Source organism: Stegastes partitus, unplaced genomic scaffold, assembly GCF_000690725.1.
Source record: "Stegastes partitus isolate 25-593 unplaced genomic scaffold, Stegastes_partitus-1.0.2 Scaffold556, whole genome shotgun sequence".
Taxonomy (NCBI): Eukaryota; Metazoa; Chordata; class Actinopteri; family Pomacentridae; genus Stegastes; species Stegastes partitus.
In genome coordinates, this window is record NW_007578287.1 from 477,887 (window position 1) to 498,819 (window position 20,933).

At 40.0% G+C, this 20,933-nt stretch overlaps 2 protein-coding genes across 2 annotated transcripts in view; one reads left to right on the plus strand and one right to left on the minus strand.

Annotated features, from left to right (window-relative positions):
- The window catches only part of sh3tc1 (SH3 domain and tetratricopeptide repeats 1), a 25,461-nt gene extending 14,532 nt beyond the window's left edge, over window positions 1–10,929 (minus strand). Inside the window, 5 exon segments of the mRNA XM_008288385.1 lie at window positions 820–856; window positions 1,429–1,580; window positions 1,749–1,879; window positions 7,036–7,104; window positions 10,824–10,929. Coding sequence (XP_008286607.1) covers window positions 820–856; window positions 1,429–1,580; window positions 1,749–1,879; window positions 7,036–7,104; window positions 10,824–10,929 — 495 coding nt within the window.
- A 3,087-nt stretch (window positions 10,930–14,016) lies between these two features.
- znf16l (zinc finger protein 16 like) lies at window positions 14,017–20,354 on the plus strand. The gene is made up of 4 exons (XM_008288386.1): window positions 14,017–14,846; window positions 17,144–17,356; window positions 19,040–19,237; window positions 19,292–20,354. Exons 1-4 carry the CDS (start codon window positions 14,099–14,101, stop codon window positions 19,744–19,746), a joined length of 1,614 nt encoding a protein of 537 aa, XP_008286608.1. The 5' UTR covers window positions 14,017–14,098; the 3' UTR covers window positions 19,747–20,354.
- Window positions 20,355–20,933: the final 579 nt, after the last annotated feature.

The window sequence follows — 20,933 nt, forward strand, 5'->3', positions numbered from 1 at the left end:
GGATGGATGTTTGAAGGAGAGAAAGAGAGGCTCTGAATCCTAAGAAGACCAAACCTACCGTGAAGCATGTGGCAGTATTATGTTCTGGAGCTGTTTTGCTGCTAGTGGAACTGGTTCTTTACACAATGTAAATACAATAATGAAGGACAACAACCTTCACATTCTTTAGGGAAACCTGTATGGTGTTCCAACAAGACAATGAACACACACACACACATCAAAATGGTAAAGAAATGGTTAAATCAGACTAGAATAGTCTCCCCAAAGTCTTGACTTAAATCCCATCGAGAATCTGTGGATTGTGATGAAAAAACAAGTCTGTGTCAGAAAGCCAACAAATTTAGTTGAACTGCACCTATTCTGTCAAGAGGAGTAGTCAAAGATACAACTAGAAACTTGCCTGAAGCTGGGGGACAACTATCAAAAGATTGAAGTGAGAATAGCCAAGGGACGTTAAACCAAATATTAGCATTGTTGTATGTATATTTTTGACCCAGCAGATTATCATATTTACAGGAGACCTATAGTAAAAATTTGCTAACGTTTTTTTGTGTGACAAAAAGGCAAGGGCTTCGGTAATTCCATCAGAGAAATGGGATTACATGTAAAACCCACTGCATTACAGTTAAAATTACAAGCGAGACACAGAGTCTAATGAAGCTTGCATTAACCCCTCCCTGTTTTGCCACAAAGAACTCTCCCCCTCTCCTGCAGCGGCCTGCCGCCGTGTGCACTGTGTGCTTTACTAGTATCTTTCCCTCTGTGTGGGCCATTGGCACTGTTGGCTCAGTAATTCTGGCTCTGGGTTACGGATCAGACGTTCAGGGTTCAATCCACAACACCATCAAGCTTAAGCCTGATGGTGTTGCCGAACCAACAACCTTCTTGTGGAGCAACAGTGCTACCAACTGCGCCACCTTGCAGTCCCGGTGCACTTACAATAAAATTTTTTTTTTTTTTTTTAAATGGTTTTGTGTAATCCCATGGGAATACACATGAATTCCAAATTAAATCACATGGGTTTCACATGAGAATACATGTGAGTTTTACACATATACACTATAAAAGTGTTTCAAAACCATGTTTCCCATGTGAAAAGCACATTTCACTTTTGTTCTACATATTTCATGTGTGACTTTAACATGTTTTTACACATTAAATGTCACGTGCAAAAACACTTTTACGTACCTACGTATATTTTACAGCATTCTCACTTTACTTTCAGTGTTTATTGAAAGTAAAGTGGCACACTTTGGCGCAGTACTTAATATATATTGTACACACATTTAAACATAAATAGATGAACATACCTGTGTATCCTGTCAGATCAATAAGATAAACTTGCAGGTTATCAGGCATAGAATTGCATTCTAAATATCATAGAAGTCATAATGTATCAGCAAAACTGTGGGTTTGTTTTTGGAGGACTTGTGAAGTTCAAACAACTCCATGTCCATTCAAGCATACTTCTTACCGATTGTGTAATATGTGGTGAACATCCATATTTCCTCAAATGTCTTGAATGTTACAAAAATGGCTTTATCTTCACTGTTAATGGAGACAAGATGAGTGGACAACTCCTGTAAAGAGGGAAAAGAAAAGCAGTTCATACATTTTTTTGATATGTAGTTCTTAAGTGTAATTGTTTTTCTTTGAGAAAGTTTTGAGGATTTTTCATCTATTCACATTCCACAAAGAAAGGTTTTTGGCTGGTGGCCAGGTGTGTGTGTATGTTTCATGAGCTGTACCATGAATAGAGCGTTGACCTCAGCGCTGTCAGTCTGCAGAATGCGCAATTTCCCTCTCAGCATTTCCTGTAACTCCTCGTCTGCTGGAAGATGATCAGAACCCCTGACCACATCCAGCAGCACAGGCAGAGCTGAACACACAGAACAAGGGATGACAGAATTTTATAGCCTCTGTTACCGGGTGAACGCTTACGAATAGAGGAATAAATCCATTCCCACCTGTGATACTGTATAACACACACATTAATGTGTGTCATTATCCTCCTCAAATCTGCACCTCTTGTCTACTGAATTTATCAGTGCAAACATAAATATATACACAACAGCATTTATTTTAACTTAACTTCACTACCATCTCAATGAAACTGCAGTTAAATGAACAAGGAAATATACTGTATTTTAATGAAATAAAATAAACACTAATTTACATCACCATCACCGTGCCTCGCTGACATGTAAGTTTCTCGTCTTCTGACTTATTAGTGAATATTCTTATTTATAAGTATTCATTATATTTATTATTTTTTATTGTTTCAATTATTAGCAGCCACTAATTTATTAATGGTCAACCACTGACATCCCTAATCAGTATCATCACAGGTATTCAGTTCATTAGAAAAAAAAAACAATTGCACTCAACAGTGGTATTTCTCAAACTATATAATTCAAACAATGTTCTAAATTCAAAATGTCAAAATAATAATAATAATAATAATAATAATAAAAAGCATTGGTCTTCCCTGCCTTTTTCTAAAAAGTGTATGATGTCGGCAGAGATGTGAAATATTAAACAATGAAAGGTTCTTGAAAAACTGTCCACTGAAAATTAGGGCGGCATGCAGTAGAGAAGTGGTTGGCATTGTCACCCCACAGCCAGAAGATCATGGGTTCGACTCCTGGTCTTTCTGTGTGGAGTTAAAAGTCCAAAGACACGCTGAGGTTGCCTCGTGATTCTGAATTGTCTGTAGGTGTGATGGCGGCAGTGCTGTCTCACTGTTACAATACCTAAACCAGGCAATGATATAGAAATGTGTCTGTTTGGCTTTTTGTCACTTTACCATGATGGAACTGCAGCTGGTTACTGGTTAGTTCATAGCATTTTCACTAATATTGGAGCTTACTGACATCAACAGCTCTGCAGCTGAAGATGTACATGAACGTACTGGTGATGAGAACAGGATCATTGTCAAAATACATCCAGTTAGCATCCCAAGAGAAGTTAGGATGAATAGGGGAATCTCAAGTTTTCTCAGCTGTCATAACTGCTGTAATAACACAAGTAGTTTTCCAGGACAAACTTTCAACATGGGAAGTCAGAGAATCTCACATGTACTCTGTAAAAGGAATGATGTGTTACGACATCCAGAATCCAGAATCAGAACCATAAGTTCAGCTAAAAAACTCTGACAAAAACACTAGAGAGTCCACACTCAATCACAAAATAGTTTCGTGGTTCTTGCTTTGTGCGATAACCAGGCAGCAGCAGCCATGAGTACATGACTGGGATCAGGCATTACTGAGCAGGCTGCACACAAGATAAGACAATAAATATATAAAATACACTTAGAAACATTCATCACTGTGTTTTCATACTGCTTTTGTGTTTAGGCGTCACCCTAAGCTCAGGTAGTATTGACATTTGTTTGCTCCTCTACTGCTTTGTATGCTCACATATACTGCATTTTAATACACCCAAACTCCAAGGAAAACTGCTCTCATTTACATATTTTTTATGTTTCACTTTTAAAATGGAAGGCAACAGAAAAGCGACAGCTGCCATACTCTAGCTGTCAAAGATACAAACAGAGTCTTCTTCCTGGAAGAAGGAGGACACAGCATCAACTTATTGCATTTAAATCTGCCAACATGGAAACAGCCTGTTTAGAACTAAAACCAGGGGTTATACATCCATGGTAAAATTAACTGTTTTGGCAGTGCTTTAAAAAGTTGAAACACACATTCTTGGGACATGGGAGCCTTTTATTAACTTGCTGAAACAGGGCACAATATGGGACCTGTGGGAGGCCAGACAACATGGCATTACAATAGTCAAGTCTACCAGCAATAAAAGAATGAGTAGTTTGTTTGTGTCCTCCTTAGACAATAAAGGCTGCTGCAATGCAATTTCTGTCTAAAGTGCATTTTCAGTGATTATTCTCTGGAAATCAAAGAGTATGTCGCAATCAAACACCCAGGTTCTCCCAGTCTAATGTGACTGATGCAACATTACATCAATGGGCTAATGCCATCAAATAAGAAGGGAAGACACAACTGTGTTTCTTTAGAAGAGGTTAAATATCACTTTCATACTCTCTCACGATACTTCTCAGGATGGGTCCAAGAATGGACCCCTGAGGGACACCACCCATGACCGCAATTTTAGGTGATACCAAATCTTCCAGAGACATCACATAGCCTTGTCTTGTCAGAAAAGACCACTTAATTTAGGACTGTGCCTAGGATAAGTCAGAAGGATGTTAGGCATTGGGATGCTATAATTTATGGTATGTAAGGCAGCACAAGAATTGATATATTTGCTTCGTTCAGATTCATTCTAAAATCATTTACTTCTTTTTCTAGTGCAGGGCTGTGGTTAGAGTAAAGATGGATTAAAAATTCTCAGTGATGTAGTTCACATTAAGATAAGAACTGGTTGTAAAGACAACAATTTCTGGTAAATTTGAGAAGACCATAAGGCACTCAAGACCAGAGGGTCGAGATCATTAATCTTTTGAATTAAACAATTGTAGTTTTACGAGCGTAATAAAGCAAAATGAATTTACATTCTCTAGGACAGTGTCCTCGTAACAACTAAATGCTTGTTTAAAGAAGCATACAGAGATAGGGTCAATATCACAAGCTCTTTGAGCTTTTGAGGTTGACAGCAGCTTTCCTAAGCAGATCTTTGTTGACAGTTGAAAATATATTCCACTTGTAAGGCGATGGGCCCCATGTTCAGGCATTGTGGCCCGACTGAGCCGATCACCTCCAGAGACACAGCCTGCAGCCTATCGGATACAGACGCCTTAACATATCACACAGGTTTTTGTGATATCTTAACCAACTCACCAGCTCACACCCAAGATTAAATTACAAACTGCAAGTGAGCTACCTGTAAAATAAACTCATCCAGTGATGTGAGCTGATTATGACAATGAGTGACTAACATAGAGTTTAATAAGTGACTTCAGTGTAACACACAGGTTCAAGGTGTAAACTACTTTAAATTCTCTCACATGATTTTCCACTGAGGTTACTTTATTGTACAGGTCAGATGATTGGTTCTCCCTGTAAAGCTCCACAGAAAAAAGTGCGTATAGCTAATAGATACATGCATAGATGGATATTTGCTCTTGAGATAGTCAGGACTGACAATACTAATAAAAGCAATATCCTATGATAAATTATCGTACTCCGAAGCATAAACATATAATAAACATGGTTGGCTGTGGCTCAGGTGGCAGAGCAGGTTTTCCACTAATTTAAAGATTAGCAGTTCACTCTCTGCCCCCCCCTCCACGTGTCAAAGTGTCCGTGGGCAAGACACTGAACCCCAAGTTGCTTCTGATGGTAGGCAGGCACTTTGCATGGCAGCTCTGCCACCACTGGTGTCCCTGTGTGAATGGGTGAATGAGAAACAAATTGTAAAGCACTTATAATACCTAACCACAGTTAAAAGGTGCTATATAAGTGCAATGAAATTTAATGACACCTTCTATCCAGTTGGGTTATTAACCTTTTGTCAACTGTCAAGGAGTATTTGGCAGCAGATAAGATGACGCAACAAGTACTGGAAAAAAAACATAATTTTCTTTAAGATTGTTTAGATCTTTGGCGTAAAGTTTATGGAAGAATGTAGCTCACTATACCACCAGCTATTAGATGTGGTAACTAATATTGCCACGAATGTAGCAGCTAATTGTTGTGCTATGGGGAAGATGGTGCTATGTTAAGAGGCTGCACAGACTTTACTGTACAGCTGTGGATTTATCAAGAAATGTGCTGAGATGTATATGATCAAATTAAAGGCATATGTAAAAACAAAATATGTATACTTGAATATATACTAAAGACAGAATGTCAGAATATCTCTGTATTTGTTCGTTCCCCTTTTGTTTTAGTGACAGGAGAACTCAAGCAATATGGACTCTACCACTTTGTCCAGAATTGTTAATCCAGCATGATGTGGCAATGCGCCAAAGAGCTTCTTGAAATATTTTACTTTTTCAGTCTTCAAGTGCCCCATAAATGTTAAGTAAGGTTGAAGTCAGGTGACTGTGAAGGAAATTCAACTGCAGTCGGCATTCCTTGGTCTTTTTTTGGGATTCAGGTAGTTCTTCAAAGCTTAGGGGTGTGTTTGGGATCATTATCCTGCTGCAGTATAAATCCTTTTCCACAACGGTGCAACCCAGAGGGTGAAGTACAACAACTTACTTCTTGGTCAGGGTATAGTCAATTCAGTTTTTTGGTATCATGACAAAACTACTGTCCACTTAGAAACCTTCAGTCCAGCTGTAATGCTGAGAAAGCCCTTCTTGGGTCTGAAAAAATATTCTGACACCTTCACTTAGCTCTTCTGCCATTCTTCCTATTACCAATGCTCTGCTGAAAACCTGAGGTAAAACGATATTTCCAGCAGGTAAATAATGACAGTAGACTGATTAAGTTGAACAAGTCTCTGATGAATGTATAAAATCTAGCTGAGTGTCATCTGAATGCTGTTTTAATGGAAGCATACAACTCTAGGAAATCTCATCTTTTGCACAATGGAGTTAACTTGTTATTGCCAATAATCTGTTGTATTTTAATTGATGACTAGAAACTGATTAAAATCTGTTGTTTTTTTTCTTTTACATCTCAGATTGACACAATCTTGAGGATGAAAATGCACTGTAGGTTTTAACCTATTCGCTCCTCTACTAGCTGGGCTAAATTTTGAATAGACATGCAAAGTTACATATTTCGTAATAACAGTTCAAATTCTATAGCTATGTTTGAGTCTCCACTCAGGCACAGTAGCTTGATTTACTTCTAATTACCAAAATGTTAGCATGCTAAAGCACAGATTTAGTGCCTCTAAGCACAAGGTACACCTGAGAATGATGTGAGTTTGGTACTAAATGAAAATTCAGGAACTTAGCAAAATCACGAGAATGCATCCTCTGGAACCATGAATGTTGTGCATCCAATAGGTGTTATTTTAATGTGGACCAAACAGGTGAACTGCAAAAAAAATTAAATAAAGCAAAAAGCAAAACAACAAAAAATAGATGTGATCTCAAGTCACCTGTGGGGAAGTTTTCCTCACATGCTGACAGAGGTCCCTTCAGGCTTGCATCTCTGGAAAAGCCACGCACTGCAAAACACAAGATGAAGCAGAGCTGAAGTTACTCACAAAGCCACACTGTGGAAGCGGTCATTTCATTTTCCTCTGTGCATACTTTGATTTTAATCACAGAATAATAACTGATATGGCTGACATAGCTTCTGCATTTCAAAAATGGCAACTAAACGACACAATCATCTGAAACAAAACCAACTTTCCTGATAAAACATCCAACTCATAATATAATTACACAAGGATGAAATAATAAAGAACACTGCAATAACAGTACAGTACACAGCATACAGGAATAGTGCTTTCAACTTGAAAACAAAACAAACTCTTAGCAGTTCCTGACATGGTAAAGTGACCTAGAGAGTGGCTTGAAGGTTGCTCATCAATCTGGAATGAATGTGGGAGTGAGATGTGAAAGAATAGAACTTGCCCCATTGTTATTAACCACCACTGAACTTCCGGCTGCTCCAGTGCTGCTCACAGCAGACTGTGGTTGTGTTAGCTTCCAGGTGTGAAGGAATAAATGTGAGTAATTTTTTTTTCATATCACTTTTTTCCATATACTCAACAAAAAGATACAATCAAAGCATTTTAACTGGGTTTAAATGCTAGCTAAAAGATGTGTTGCTCATTGTCTCTTGACTTTGATATTTGAGCTTCACTGTGCAGAATGATGTCTGCACAGAGTATGTTTTCACCTTTATCTGCTGTACAAGGAAAGCTTCGCTGAACACGCCTGAAATTTTAGTTAAACATCTAGAAAATACATGCAGGATTTGTGACATCCCAACTGGCTTGGAACCAGTCGCTGTGGTCCTGAAACCTCCAGTGCAGACATCAGGACACATCCCATGTCAAACAAATATTTTAGAATTTTAATACATTATGGATCTTTCACTGATGAAGGGGGTGTAGATGTAATTTTAGGATCTAATGATGAGTTGCTAAAAGTTTAAATGTATTAAATAATGACTTCAAAGTGTCAACTCAGGGATAGCTTTCCATTAGTGTATATATCAGTAAACACAACTTGATGTTATCTGTGTGGTGACTACTCTACAAGAGCAGTAGTGCACATGCACAGACTCTAAGCAGACAAGAAAGTAGTGTAACAAGAACAATTAAAGCTCCAAGCAGCGTTTGTCGGGTTCTCGGTCCGCGTTGCAACCTCATGCCCGTCTGACCTCCATTTTGACACAATTTAAACCTGCTTTAAGTTGAAGGAGCCAACTAGAGCTCATCAACTTTAACGATTCGCCATTCGAAAACCGGTTGAGAAACGCCAAATCCCTTCAGAACTTTTGTACATCAAGGCCTTCTCTGTCTCCTGTGTGAGTTTCAGGCTGATACAATTTATGGTGTCAGACAAGATAAGTTTTTCCCTAAAGATGTTTTTTACTTTGAAAGGCAAATTGCGGACTTCCTGTTTGAGATAGGTCAGGGGTGTCAGCACGAGATTTGGTTTGATCTCTTTGCGACATTCCTACTGGGCGCTAGGGCCGTTTTAGTGTGTTTTTTGTAACTAGGTGGCGCTAGAGAGGTTTTTGTTTTGTTTTTTTCATTTTATCAAATTTTTCGCCGATTCTGAGGTGCGTGCCAATTTTGGTGAGTTTTTGAGCGTGTTTAGGGGGTCAAATTAAGGGTTTTATGTGCGTCAAGCAAATAATAAGAAGAAGAAAGAAAGAAACATTACTGGAGCAAAGCAAGCATTTACGGTGTCAGACAAGATAATGTTTTCCCAAAAGATGTTTTCACGGATTTTCTTACTTTGAAAGGCAAAGTGCGGACTTCTTGTTTGAGATAGGTCAGCTGTGTCAGCGCGAGAGTTGTGGGTGTCATTGAGACGAACGTTTTGGTGTTGGTTTGATCTCTGTACGACATTCCTACTGGCCGCAAGGGCCGTTTTAGTGTTTTTCTGTAACTAGGTGGTGCTAGAGAGCCTTTTCTTGTTTTTTTGTTCCATTTTATCAAATTTTTCGCCAATTCTGAGATGCGTGCCAATTTTGGTGAGTTTTTGAGTGTGTTTAAGGGGTAAAATTAAGGGTTTCGCGTTGATCAGGCAAATAAGAAGAAGAAAGAAAGAAACACTACAGGAACAATAGCCTGCTTGCTTTGCAAGCAGGGATCCTTGGACCTTGGTCCTCGGACCCTAATAAAGAAAGAAACGAAGCGGGAACAATAAGGTCCTTGCCCGTTTGCTTTGCAAGTAGGGGTCCTCGGACCCTAATTAAAGCTGCAAGCAGCGTTGATCGGGTCCTTGGTCCGTGTTGCAACCTCATGCCCATCTGACCTCCATTTTGACAATTTATTCCCCTTCACTAGACTTTGACCTACGAATAGGCAATTTTCATAGTGTTGCTATCTGTTACCATTTTTAGGGTCCGAGGACCCCTGCTACCCCTCCTGGCCGCTAGGGCCTTTTTAGTGTGTTTTCTGTAACTAGGTGGCGCTACAGAGCCTGTTTTTTGTTTATTTTTTTTCATTTTATCAAATTTTTCGCCGATTCAGAGGTGCGTGCCAATTTTGGTGAGTTTTTGAGCATGTTTAGGGGGTCAAATTAAGGGTTTTGTGTTGGTCAGGAAAATAATAAGAAAGAAAGAAAGAAAGAAAGAAAGAAAGAAAGAAAGAAAGAAAGAAAGAAAGAAAGAAAGAAAGAAAGAAAGAAAGAAACGAAGCAGGTCCTCGGACCCTAACTACATGTCCATGGTGCCAGCAGTTGTCTGCCATGGTCCATGTGTGTCTGTCAGTAAGTACAATCAAGTCTTAACACTAGGTTTATCAAGGCTCATACTTTGAGATTAAGAAAAATGTTTGGTGTTTTTGTAAAAGTGTAATAAAATAATAATTTTTTTTTTTTTTTTAATGATACAGCTTAGCACAAATTCATCAATGGATGGACCATATCAGCACCCTCAAGGATACTTTTACTCAAGTAATGACTATACTCAACTAAATGTAACTGAACCTACTAAATTTCAGTTCTAACTATTGGAAGCATAGTCAGCTAAAAGTAATAAATACATGGTTAATATACTTACTTAAAAGTAATAAATAATCTCTTAAAATGTTTAAAAGTAATGGATAAATCGTTAAAAAAATTTGCTAAATGTAATGGATAAATTGTTAAAAATCATTAGTTAAAATTAACAAATAAACTCTTAAAATAATTAGCTAGAAGTAATGACCATGCTGGTAGGAATGCTAAAAATGATGAATAGATAGTTAAAATAGTTGGATAAAAGTAATTACATAAATAGAGTAGCTGAAATAAATAAACTGTTAAAACAATTAATTAAAGTGATAAACAGGAGAAATAACAGGAGAAACAACGGAAACAGCTGAGTAGTTAAAATAACCAAAGGTAATGGATGAACTGTTTAACTAGTTATTTACAACATATATTTAGTTGAAACAGTTAGTTAAAAGAATAAATGAAACTTTTTACTAAGAGTAATGACAAACAATTTAAATTATAACTAAATTCAATTCAAAAGCTTTAAGCATAGTTGACAAAGTTGAGTAAAAAAAAAAAAAAAGGGAAAAAACAGCTCAAATCAATGAACAGATGGTTAAAACTGTTTAAAGTGCTCCACAAAATATGGTAGTTGAAACAAACAAATAAAAACAATTACCCCATATGAGGTCCGCAATGATTTAGCAAAACATGCGTGTATGTTCTCCGGAGGTTTGGATCTGAACTTAATAAATAACTAACTAATGTTAGTAATCAATCTTACCCATTTTGCTCTGCCGGTGCCATTTTTCTGCCATGTGCTGGCTGTCAGCAGAGAGTTCTCTCCGGTACCTGTGGCTCCGACTGCCTTGGTCCGACACGGCTGTCATTTCCAAGACAACCGTTCAGTCTCCCCGCTCACCTGTGGTCGGTCGACGCCAGCTGATCACATGCCTCGGTACGGTGCGCGCAGAAACTCCGTTATAAGAGACGGGAGTGCCCGGCACTTCGTCCCGGTTTTGCTTTCAAAATAAATGTCTTGACAAAACCTGAGCCGACCCAAAATGATTGTTACACCTCCAGCCTTCAAAGTTTTGCATGAAATCAACTGAACAGAATCTCAGAAATTTGAATTATAATTAGGAAACCGTGCTTTTGTTGTTGTTGTTATTATTGTTATAAACCTACTTCGCTTTACAGCTAAATGAAATTTTTTTTTTTTTTTTTTAAGTTTTAATGTGTTTCTGGGCACATTTGAAAAACCTAAGAAAAAAGTTTCTTATATTTACATACATGCATGTGGATTTTCTAATGTAATAATTTTGGTAATTTCAATTTTATTTGTAAAACATCAACATATTTAAGTCTGAGCCACATAGTCAGGTCAAAACACTGCAATATCGTGAAAAGAACCACCTCAATCTGCAGCATCAGTTGGGGTGAGAGGAGAGCAGAGAGTGAAAAGCAGTAGGGCCAGTCCCCACAGATATGAAACTAACACTTATTAATAAAGCCAGTTTACTTGGCATGAAATCAGAAGAAAATACGACACAATATCTTCAGTGGTGATTTCAGGAGAAACTGAACTCTGCGTTTTTGTTTTGCTTTTTAGATTTTTCATTATTTTATATTATATTATATTATACATTCAATTCTATAATATAATATGATATATTATACACACATTCTACATATTGTTATTTATTTGTTTGTTTCGTTGGAAGGTTGCATTTTAAGGAGGTTGAATTAAGTTTTTTATAGATTGGCCTGATCTGTTGTTGTTTTTTTTAATGTATTTGATGTCCTTCTTTGCTTGTTAAGTTTTATTTATTTTATTGTGTTCTTATCTGACCTCAGAATTCATGCTCAGGTTGAAAACTGACGACACGTGACCATTACTGACAACTTTTGTTTTGAAGTTGAGTTTGATTTATTTCTTGGGCTGCTCTGGTGAACTTGACTCAAATTACATAGGCTACTGAGGTCTACTGCACTGACAGTAGAAAAAAGGTTATATTATTTCTACTTGTGTCATGCTGTAGGATGGATACCTACACATCTGTTCAAACAACCAGAACAAGTATTTGTTTTTTGTGTAATTCAACAATGAAAAGTTTCCACTGTCTCTCTCCAAAACTGCAGTGCACAATGTCACAATGTTCAGGTTAATAATCACTCACTGGATAAATAAAGGGCCTTCAATTACCAAATGACTAAATAGGGGGGAGGTTAGGGACATACTGAAACTACATTTTTATTGTTTTTTAACATCAAAACCAGCTTGACTTCCTAAATATAATCAAAGAAAACTGCATGTCCTTTCGGATGTACACACTCTCTATTCCAAACTTTCCCCCTTCAGTTTTCCATTCAGTTTTCCATTCAGTCTGTGACTGACCTTGGATTAGTGTATAATCCAAAGTGTGTGTTTTCCCTCAAACATCCCAGGAACAGAGTCAGCATTTCCTTTCCTCCAGTCAGTTCCTCTGTCAGCTCAGAGTTGCAGCCAAGCAGCAGCAGTGTTGGCCTAAAACTGGAGCAACACTCAGGAATTTATGACCCCAGCAATCAGACAATCCCCATAATGGAATCACAAGATACATAACGGCACTCAAGTTATAGCACATGCTGCATTGTGTCTGAAAAATCCACTGTCATATAACACTTACTTTATTTTTATTATGCACAGTAGTTGTCAGATGACTCAGTGGTGTAAAGTACAAGGGTTTTTAGTCTCAGAATGGTGTGAGCATTCTGTATTCAGTTTTCTTTTATTGGCTGCACATACAAATAAATCACTGAACAAGTCCACTGGGCCAGGAGCCAAAGGTTTCAGGGGGGCTCAGACCTGATCTCAAGGAGGCAAAAACTAAAACCAAAGTGAAAAAAACTATCATAAAGAGACATAAAATCATCACAAAGCAATAAAAAACGACGTTCAGTTGTGGCACCTGTACGCTGGTCCTAGAACTGCTATGGGTGTGAAATAGTCAGGTGTATGGGACCATCAATATTTTAAGGTATGAATAAGTTACAATATTATTATAAGCTATTAAGTTCTAAGTTGTGATCTCTAGTAAACTTTCCTAGAGTACTGTGCAGTTGCTGATGCAGAGGACAGTGGCAGGACAAGGGAACCAAAACCCTGGGACTGTAAGTTCAGAGAGCATTCTATGTATGCATGTATGCGCAGCCTCTAGTCCTAACATTCCATGAGCGTTCATCGAGCGTTCTGAGAATAGTGTGTAAACAACCTCAAGACTGTAAAACTTTTTTTTCCCCAAAAGTGTATGGTCAATGGACATCCCTGAAAATTCCCATAAGGCCTTCTGAAGTTTTCCCAAATTAGCATTGAGGGAACGTTTTTCAAAAGTTTCATGGAAGTTCTACAAAAGCAACATTTAGAGAATGTTTTTGAACGTGAAATTTCAAGAACATTCTTGTTGAACTAAAAGTTCAGAAATAACCTTCAGATAATGTTATCGCAATGTTCTCTAAAGGCGTTACAAAAAATTACCTGAAGATAACATTTGTTGAACTTTAGGAGAATTGAATGGTTCATATATATCTGATCTGTTTAAATCGTGAGGTGAGTCAGATTCTGCTCAGTTCAATATATAACAACTATGTCGGCCACTGTTCATGTTGCATAGTATGCTAGTTTTGGATTTGTAGTATTGAAGACTGTTTCCTGCCGTATACTTTGGAGGGCGCTGCTTTTAAAATTCATCTAAACTCTACCGAATTCAGCCATTACTGCCACAGACTGTATTGCAACTCTGACTATATCTGTCAAGTGTCAAATATCAATAAACATACTTCCATTCACTGTTTAACAAAAAAAAAGTCTAATTATTGAGTCTACGTCAAGATAGCGGTTTAAGATGAAAATGCTTTTGTTTTGAAGATGGATTTTTACTACATCCGGTGAGACGCACGCTAACTCTCGTAGACTTGACTAATCTACAGTCTTTCAGCATCATCCAAACATTAGCTAGCTGAGTAGCTTTTAGCTAGCCCAACTCTCAAAAAAAACCCAGCTCATAGTGAAAATAATTTATGAGTCGCAAAAGAAACCACATTTTTGCTGAAACAAGCCTGTCTCCTGAACTCCACGGCACCTTTATGGAGCCTCCCGGGTCAGTGGGTCGAGCTGACGCGGATTTGTTGGAGCTGGAGCCCGATGAGGAGCTCCTCTGCTCGGTCAGCGACATCACCGAGCACCTCGGTAGAAACATCACCGTGGTACTCGAGACAGCGCTGTCTGAGATCCGCAAAATGGTGAGCATCAGGATAAGAGTGCTGAAAATGGAATTGCGCGAGAAAACCGAGGAAATTGAAGTGTTAAAGGCGAGACTGGACACAGTTCAGAGGGATGGCAGGGATCCTTTCCCTGGCGTAACGACCATGGAACCATCTGCTGAGGCTGGCTTCAAGAAACATGACTTCAGCTCCGGAACCAAGCACAACAACACAGACCCCAGGAGAGCCAAAGCTGTCATGCCCGGCGTAAAGAAGGAGAATATAGACGCAATCTGTGACTATCTGATGAAAGACAAGAACTCGAGGGGTTGTGCTGAAATGGACGATCACAGCAGTCAAGCCAGTAGTGACAGGGAGGCTCGCCAAGAACCGGACCCGCATTCCCTCACCCTGTGGCCGGACAGCGGGATGGCCGGCTCCGGGCCTGTGCACGGAGACTCCGAGTCCACCGCAGATGACATTTTCAGTATGCTCCCCTCAGGCAGCAAACGGATGTATGACTACGAGTGGATAGCACCAATGGAATATTCTTCAGACCTGAAAGGTAACCACACAGTGCCAATCATAAGGTGTGTGTGTGTGGACTCACAGTGGTGTTCGTGCCCTGTGTGTGTAGTACAAAGCAAAATACACACACTGACACAAAATATATAATTTAAATACCATTTCAGCATCTATACGTCTAAGCATTCACCATGTAAACATTGTTCACCTGATGAGCTGACTGGGAATCAGCCATTCTGCAAGCTTTCCATATTTATTTCTTTTTATTGGTGTCATTTAAACATCTGTCTTTTGGCATTGCTTTTCAACATTGAATCATGGTCCACATAATTAATTTGGCTTTTTTGACAGAAATTTAAAAGAAAAAAAAAAAGGTTAATGTCAAGTGAAAACAGATTTATACAAAGTAATATTAACTAATTTTAAATATAACTTGTAAAATAAGTAATTACGTAAGTATTCGCCCCTTTCAAGTCAGTGTTTAGCAGATGCACCTTTGGCTGCAGTTACAGTATTGAGGTTGTGTGGATAGGACTCAATCAGCCTTGCACATCTGGACACTGTAATTTTATTCTATTCTTCTTTTGAGAACTGCTTAAACTCTTTCGGGTTGCATGGGCATTGTGAGTGAATAGCACCTGTCAAGTCCAGTAACACATTGCCAACTGGATTAAGGTCTGTGCTCTGACTCGGCCAAAACATTCACTTTGTCTTTAAAACATTTCTGTGTCGCTTTGGGTGCACACTTTGGATTATTGTCTTGCTGGGAAACAAGTGTTCTCCCGAGCTGCCGTCTTCTTGCACACTGCATCAGGTTGTCCTCTAGGATATCCCTATACTTTGTTGCATTCATTTTGCCCTCTACCTTTACAACCCTTACAGGTCCTGCTGCTGAGAAGTATCCCACCAGCCTCATGGTGGGAATTGTGTTTTTGTAATGATGTGCAGAGTTTGGTGTCTGCCAAACATAACCTTTAGAGTAATGGCCAAAAAATGCTTAATTGTGGTCTTATCAGACTAAAGAACCTTCTTCCGGTTGACTACAGTCATCCATCTGGCAAACTCTTGCTTAGATTTAATGAACTTTTTTTTTAACAGTGGCATTCTTTTTGCCACTCTCCCATAAAGCTTTGGTTGGTGAAGAACCCATGCAACAGTTGTATGTAACTCTTTCAGAGAAGTTCAAGGTGTCTTTTAGTCTTTTTTTAGACTCCCTCACTAGTCACTTTCTTCTATGGTCACTCAGTTTTTGAGGACGGCATGCTAGGTAGATTTACGTATGTGCTATATCCTATTCAGTGAGTTAGAAATGTTCTTGTATCCATCCCTTGACTTATGCTTTTCTGGATTGTTCTCCTGTCTTCTTGGTAGCCAGGAGAACTGATTTACCACTGACGGGCTCCGACGAGCTGAAGTGAGCGTGATGCACAGGCCGCATTTGGCTGCAAAGACCAGTTTCTGTGTTTAGGTTAGCGGTGACGGCTCCGTTTTCACGGCGGCAGGGATATTCGGAGATCAAGTTTGATATCCCGATTCCAACACAGCGAACGACTAGTCAGCTATTCGACTATTCGGGTCCAGCCCTAGGATCGCAAGGGGCTGGAGCCTATCCCAGCTGACTTAGGGCGAAGGGGACACCCTGGACACATCGCCAGTCTATTGCAGGGCTACACTTAGAGACAGATAACCAAGCACACTCACACCTACAGACAATTTAGAATCACCAATTAACCTCAATATGATTTTAGACTGTGTGGGAGGAAGCCGGAGAACCCGGAGAGAACCCACGCTGCATAGGGATAGCATGCAAACTCCACGCAGAAAGATCCCGGGTGTCCTCACCGGGACGCGAACTGGCGACCTTCTTGCTGCGAGGCAACAATGCTAACCACAGAGCCACCTTGCAGCCCCTGGCATGACAAAAATTTTTGTAATTTTTTTTTTGTCAAAAAAGCCAAATTAAATTGAGCAAGATTCAGTGTTGAAAAGCAATAAAAAAGGGGAAAACTTCCAAAAGGGTATGAATCCTTTTTTTAGGCACTGTATTAATATAACTGTTAGACAGTGAATGTCCCTATATGAAAAAAAAAAAACAACTGTCGCTGAGTTTAAAGCCGGTTCCAATCTTGTTTTTTGAACTTACGTGGGTACATATTATGTTTGAAAATTTCAACGAGCTAGAATTGTTAACAGTTTATCTGTTAAAGCAACACTCTATCAAAATAAGTTTAGGACCTCATAGTGATTTCAGCTGTTGTGTCAGTCTGATGTTGAGATAAAAACTGGCTATTTTAACTTATATGTGATGACAAAAGTTTTCCTTTTATTTTTCCCCAGTCATGAAGGAGCCTAACTGTGAGAATACCCGGACCGGTGAGACAGAAGATGATGAGAATGAAGATGAATCCGCCAGGAGGGAGGAGGGGGCACTGGAGCAGGCCCAGGTTCCTCTCTCACATGTCCAACAACCTGAGTTCTCCATGGAGCCCCAGAGCTCTCCAGGCGAGGGAGGAAGTCCCCTGGAGGGCAACACAGACAGGCCTGAGGGAGGTACGGGGCAAGCTACCTACATTAATCTATAAACATTTATACATAATCAGTGACAAAGTCCATTCCCCAGCTTAGCATATAATTCACATTCTTACTTTAAGAATAAGTCCAGTTTTCTGAAAAGTTGGCTCAGAATCTGACATATTATATTTGACAAGATGATTGCAGACATGTGAGAATGTGGTGAGTGGTCAATAAAAAGGAAAAGTCAGAAGAATACACATATTACATGGCTCCTGGCTGAGAATGTGCATGGACAGTGGGTTTGGAGCTTGCAGCAGACACTAGTGGAGGGTTTATTACTGACTAGTCGACATTGCGTTCATAATTACTGAGGGCTACTGGCCTCTCCCTCCCAGATAAATCAATCTGCTGACCTTTCACCAAACCAAAAGTGACCTGATGCACCACATTTTGCTCAGACATGATACCAGCATCAACAGTGTTAACAACTGGCATGATCAAATTGACTGGGATAATGCTGCGCGACAGCAGGAAAAAGCCAGAGCACTGAAGTTAGAAAACATAAGTAAACACCATCACCAGAAACAAGAAATTTCAAAAAGAACATTAAATTCAATACCCATACACACTCAGCTTATTATCAAAGTCAATCTACATGGTTCAACATGCAAAAATATGCATTAATTAACCAACCGTAACCAGCAGGGGTCCCACAACTTCCCACATCATGGATGCCTTAACAATGACTTAAAATGGTGTATTTAAGTAATGAGTTAATACAAGTATCTTGCAGTGAACTGAGTTTATTTAGAGTGTACATGGGCAGAGAACCTACACCCTCCAGTGCTGCTCTTTGTCAGAGTAAGAGACAGAGAAGGTGGACTGGTATCACAGCCTATCCTGTTGCACACAGTGTAAGTCTTTATAAGTGAATCGGACAAGCTGTTCAGTTACTTTTTAACCCGACTAGCCTGAGCCTGTGAAAATTTCTATTACATTTACCTGTGAGCCACTCATCTGTGCATCACTATTATACGCATACAGAAAAGCTTCAGGACTGGAGTCACAACAGATATATATTAAACCCAAACTACAAACTACGAGTTTTCTCCTTCAGAGAGTCAGCCAGCATGTCTACTAAGAGATCCTGCAGCGTTTGCTTCATTCAGTGCCTGAGAAGAGGCAAGAGTTGTGGCAGGACAAGTCGTGGCTGCTTTACTATGATAATGCACCTGCTAACAATGTCCCGAGCATCTGACAGTTCCTGGCTGAGAAAAACATCGCCGTGCTGGAACAACCTCCCTACTCATCCCACCTGGCTCTGTGTGATTTTTTTCCTTTTCCCCAAGCTCAAGGGAATCATCAAGGGACCTGTTTTGAAGACATGGATGACATCAAGATACCCTCCTGGAAGAATCTTTCCAGGAGTGAATGGCAGCGTGGCAGAGAAGGCTGGGAAAGTGCGTTAGACTCCAGGGGGATTACTTTGAAGGGGAAAACTTGTAGTTTGGATTTGAAATATATCTTTTGTGACACCAGACCTGAAACTTTTCTGACACACCTCGTATGCACACAGAGACAATCCTGCTAAATGTCAGCCACACCAGTGCAACCGATAAAAATGTTGTTGTTGTCACACCTGACAGATTTTTGGTTGCACTCTGGCACCCTGTATTTTACTATATAACCATATTAACAAAGTAATGTATTTGGTTTCAGGCCAGCAGTTTTCCAGCCACACTTACATCTGCTCGCTGTGTGGAACCTTCTGTCCTGACTCTGTGTTCCTGGAGGAACATGTCAAGCTGATACACTCGGACTCTGCTGGTGCCCAGGCTCTCCAGGCCCTGCAGTCCACCTCCTCTGCTGCGACCACCATGGGAGATGGTAGCGGTGATTCCAGGAGGGCTGGAGGGGGTCAGAACGAGGGAAGCCCAGGACTAGGGTCTGGCATGAACGTCAGTCAAGGAGGCGGGCATGTGAAAAAGGAAATTAAAATTGAGGGGGGTTATGAATGTGGCGACTGCGGCCGCCATTTTAACTACCTTGGCAACCTGCGACAGCACCAGCGCATCCACACTGGAGAGAAGCCTTTTATGTGTCCAGAGTGTGGAGAGAGGTTCCGCCATGCAGCTCGCTTAAAAAGTCACAGGCTTATCCACAGCGGTGCCCAGAGCCCCTTCCCATGCCCTCAGTGTGGGAAAGGGTTCTCAGTGCTGTCGGGACTCAAGAGACACCAACGCGTGCACACTGGCGAGAGCCCTTACGCCTGCCCTCAATGTGGCAGACGATTTAAGGAGCTGGGGAATCTGTACACCCACCAGAGGATCCACAGTGGCGCCACACCTTACTGCTGCCAGCAGTGTGGACGCAGCTTTCGCCACCTGGGCACCTACAAGAGCCACCGCTGCACCCCAGCACAGTAAACAGCCTGACTGCTAACACCCTCTGCTACACTCATTGACAACTGAAACTGTAAAATCTAAAGTGTTTGTCAAAGACAAGACATGGTGTGGTCTCTGAGATGCGTGTGCTCTTTCTCTGACTGTTGTGGGAGGTGCTGGTCATGTGGAGAACAGAGCTGGTTTTCTTCGATGCTGCCCAAGCATTCATGTTCTGTCACATTCATAACGTTGCTCCCCTGCCCCAGGCATTAAGAGACGCTGTATCATTGAGCTTTAAAGTTCATTTTTTAACCTTGAACAATGTTAACTCAAGGTTTGCAAAGTCACTTTTTTCTGGAGCATTCAGCTGTATCACACACATCTGTATTAGGTGGGGTCTACTCAATTATTATTGAACTGCAGATGTTTTTCAGACTTTTGGGGCTTGTTTTTCATGTTGGCTTAAAAAAATATCCTAGTGGTTTATTATAAAGATTGGAAGCTATAGAAAAGACTAAAATTACATAACAACTGAGAAAAGTTCATGTGTTGACAGAGACTGCGGTGGATGACTGAATGCTCTGGAAAAAGTTTGCTACCTTGAGGTGCAATTGTTTTGTTAAAAAAATTTTTTTGTTTTAAAGATTATTTTATTGGGCTTTTTGCCTTTATTTGACAGGACAGTGTAGACAGATAGAGAAATGTGGGAAGAAGAGTGGGGGAAGGACATGCGGTTAATGAGCCGCTGGCTGGACTCGAACCACCGCCGCTGCATCGAGGACTATAGCCCTTGTACATGGGTTGTCGTCTTATCCAGTTGAGCTACTGGGGTACCCCTTGTTAAAAAGTTTTTTAAAAGTCCATCAGGTGTTACATGGAACATGCGAGAAGTGAGCGTGTGTTTAGGTAGGGACAGCGTTATCATGAGGGGAAGTGGCAGCATGAAAACGAAAAGAATGCTGCCACCAACCTGCTTCCTTTTTTGATGAGAGGGCACCACTGTAGAGGCTCATAATAGAATTGACATGTAATTGCATACACTGGTCAGCCAAATATATTTGGAAGAGAGAATAAAAGTGAATAGTAAAATTATGACCTCAACATCTATCAAAATTTACAGATCTTTTTTCAGGTTACATTGATTCGCTGTACTTGTTGTAGCTGAAGTGGATTTCATATTCTGGCTTCTTTCCTAAAATTGCATTGACTGTAGTTATCTTGTAAGTTGC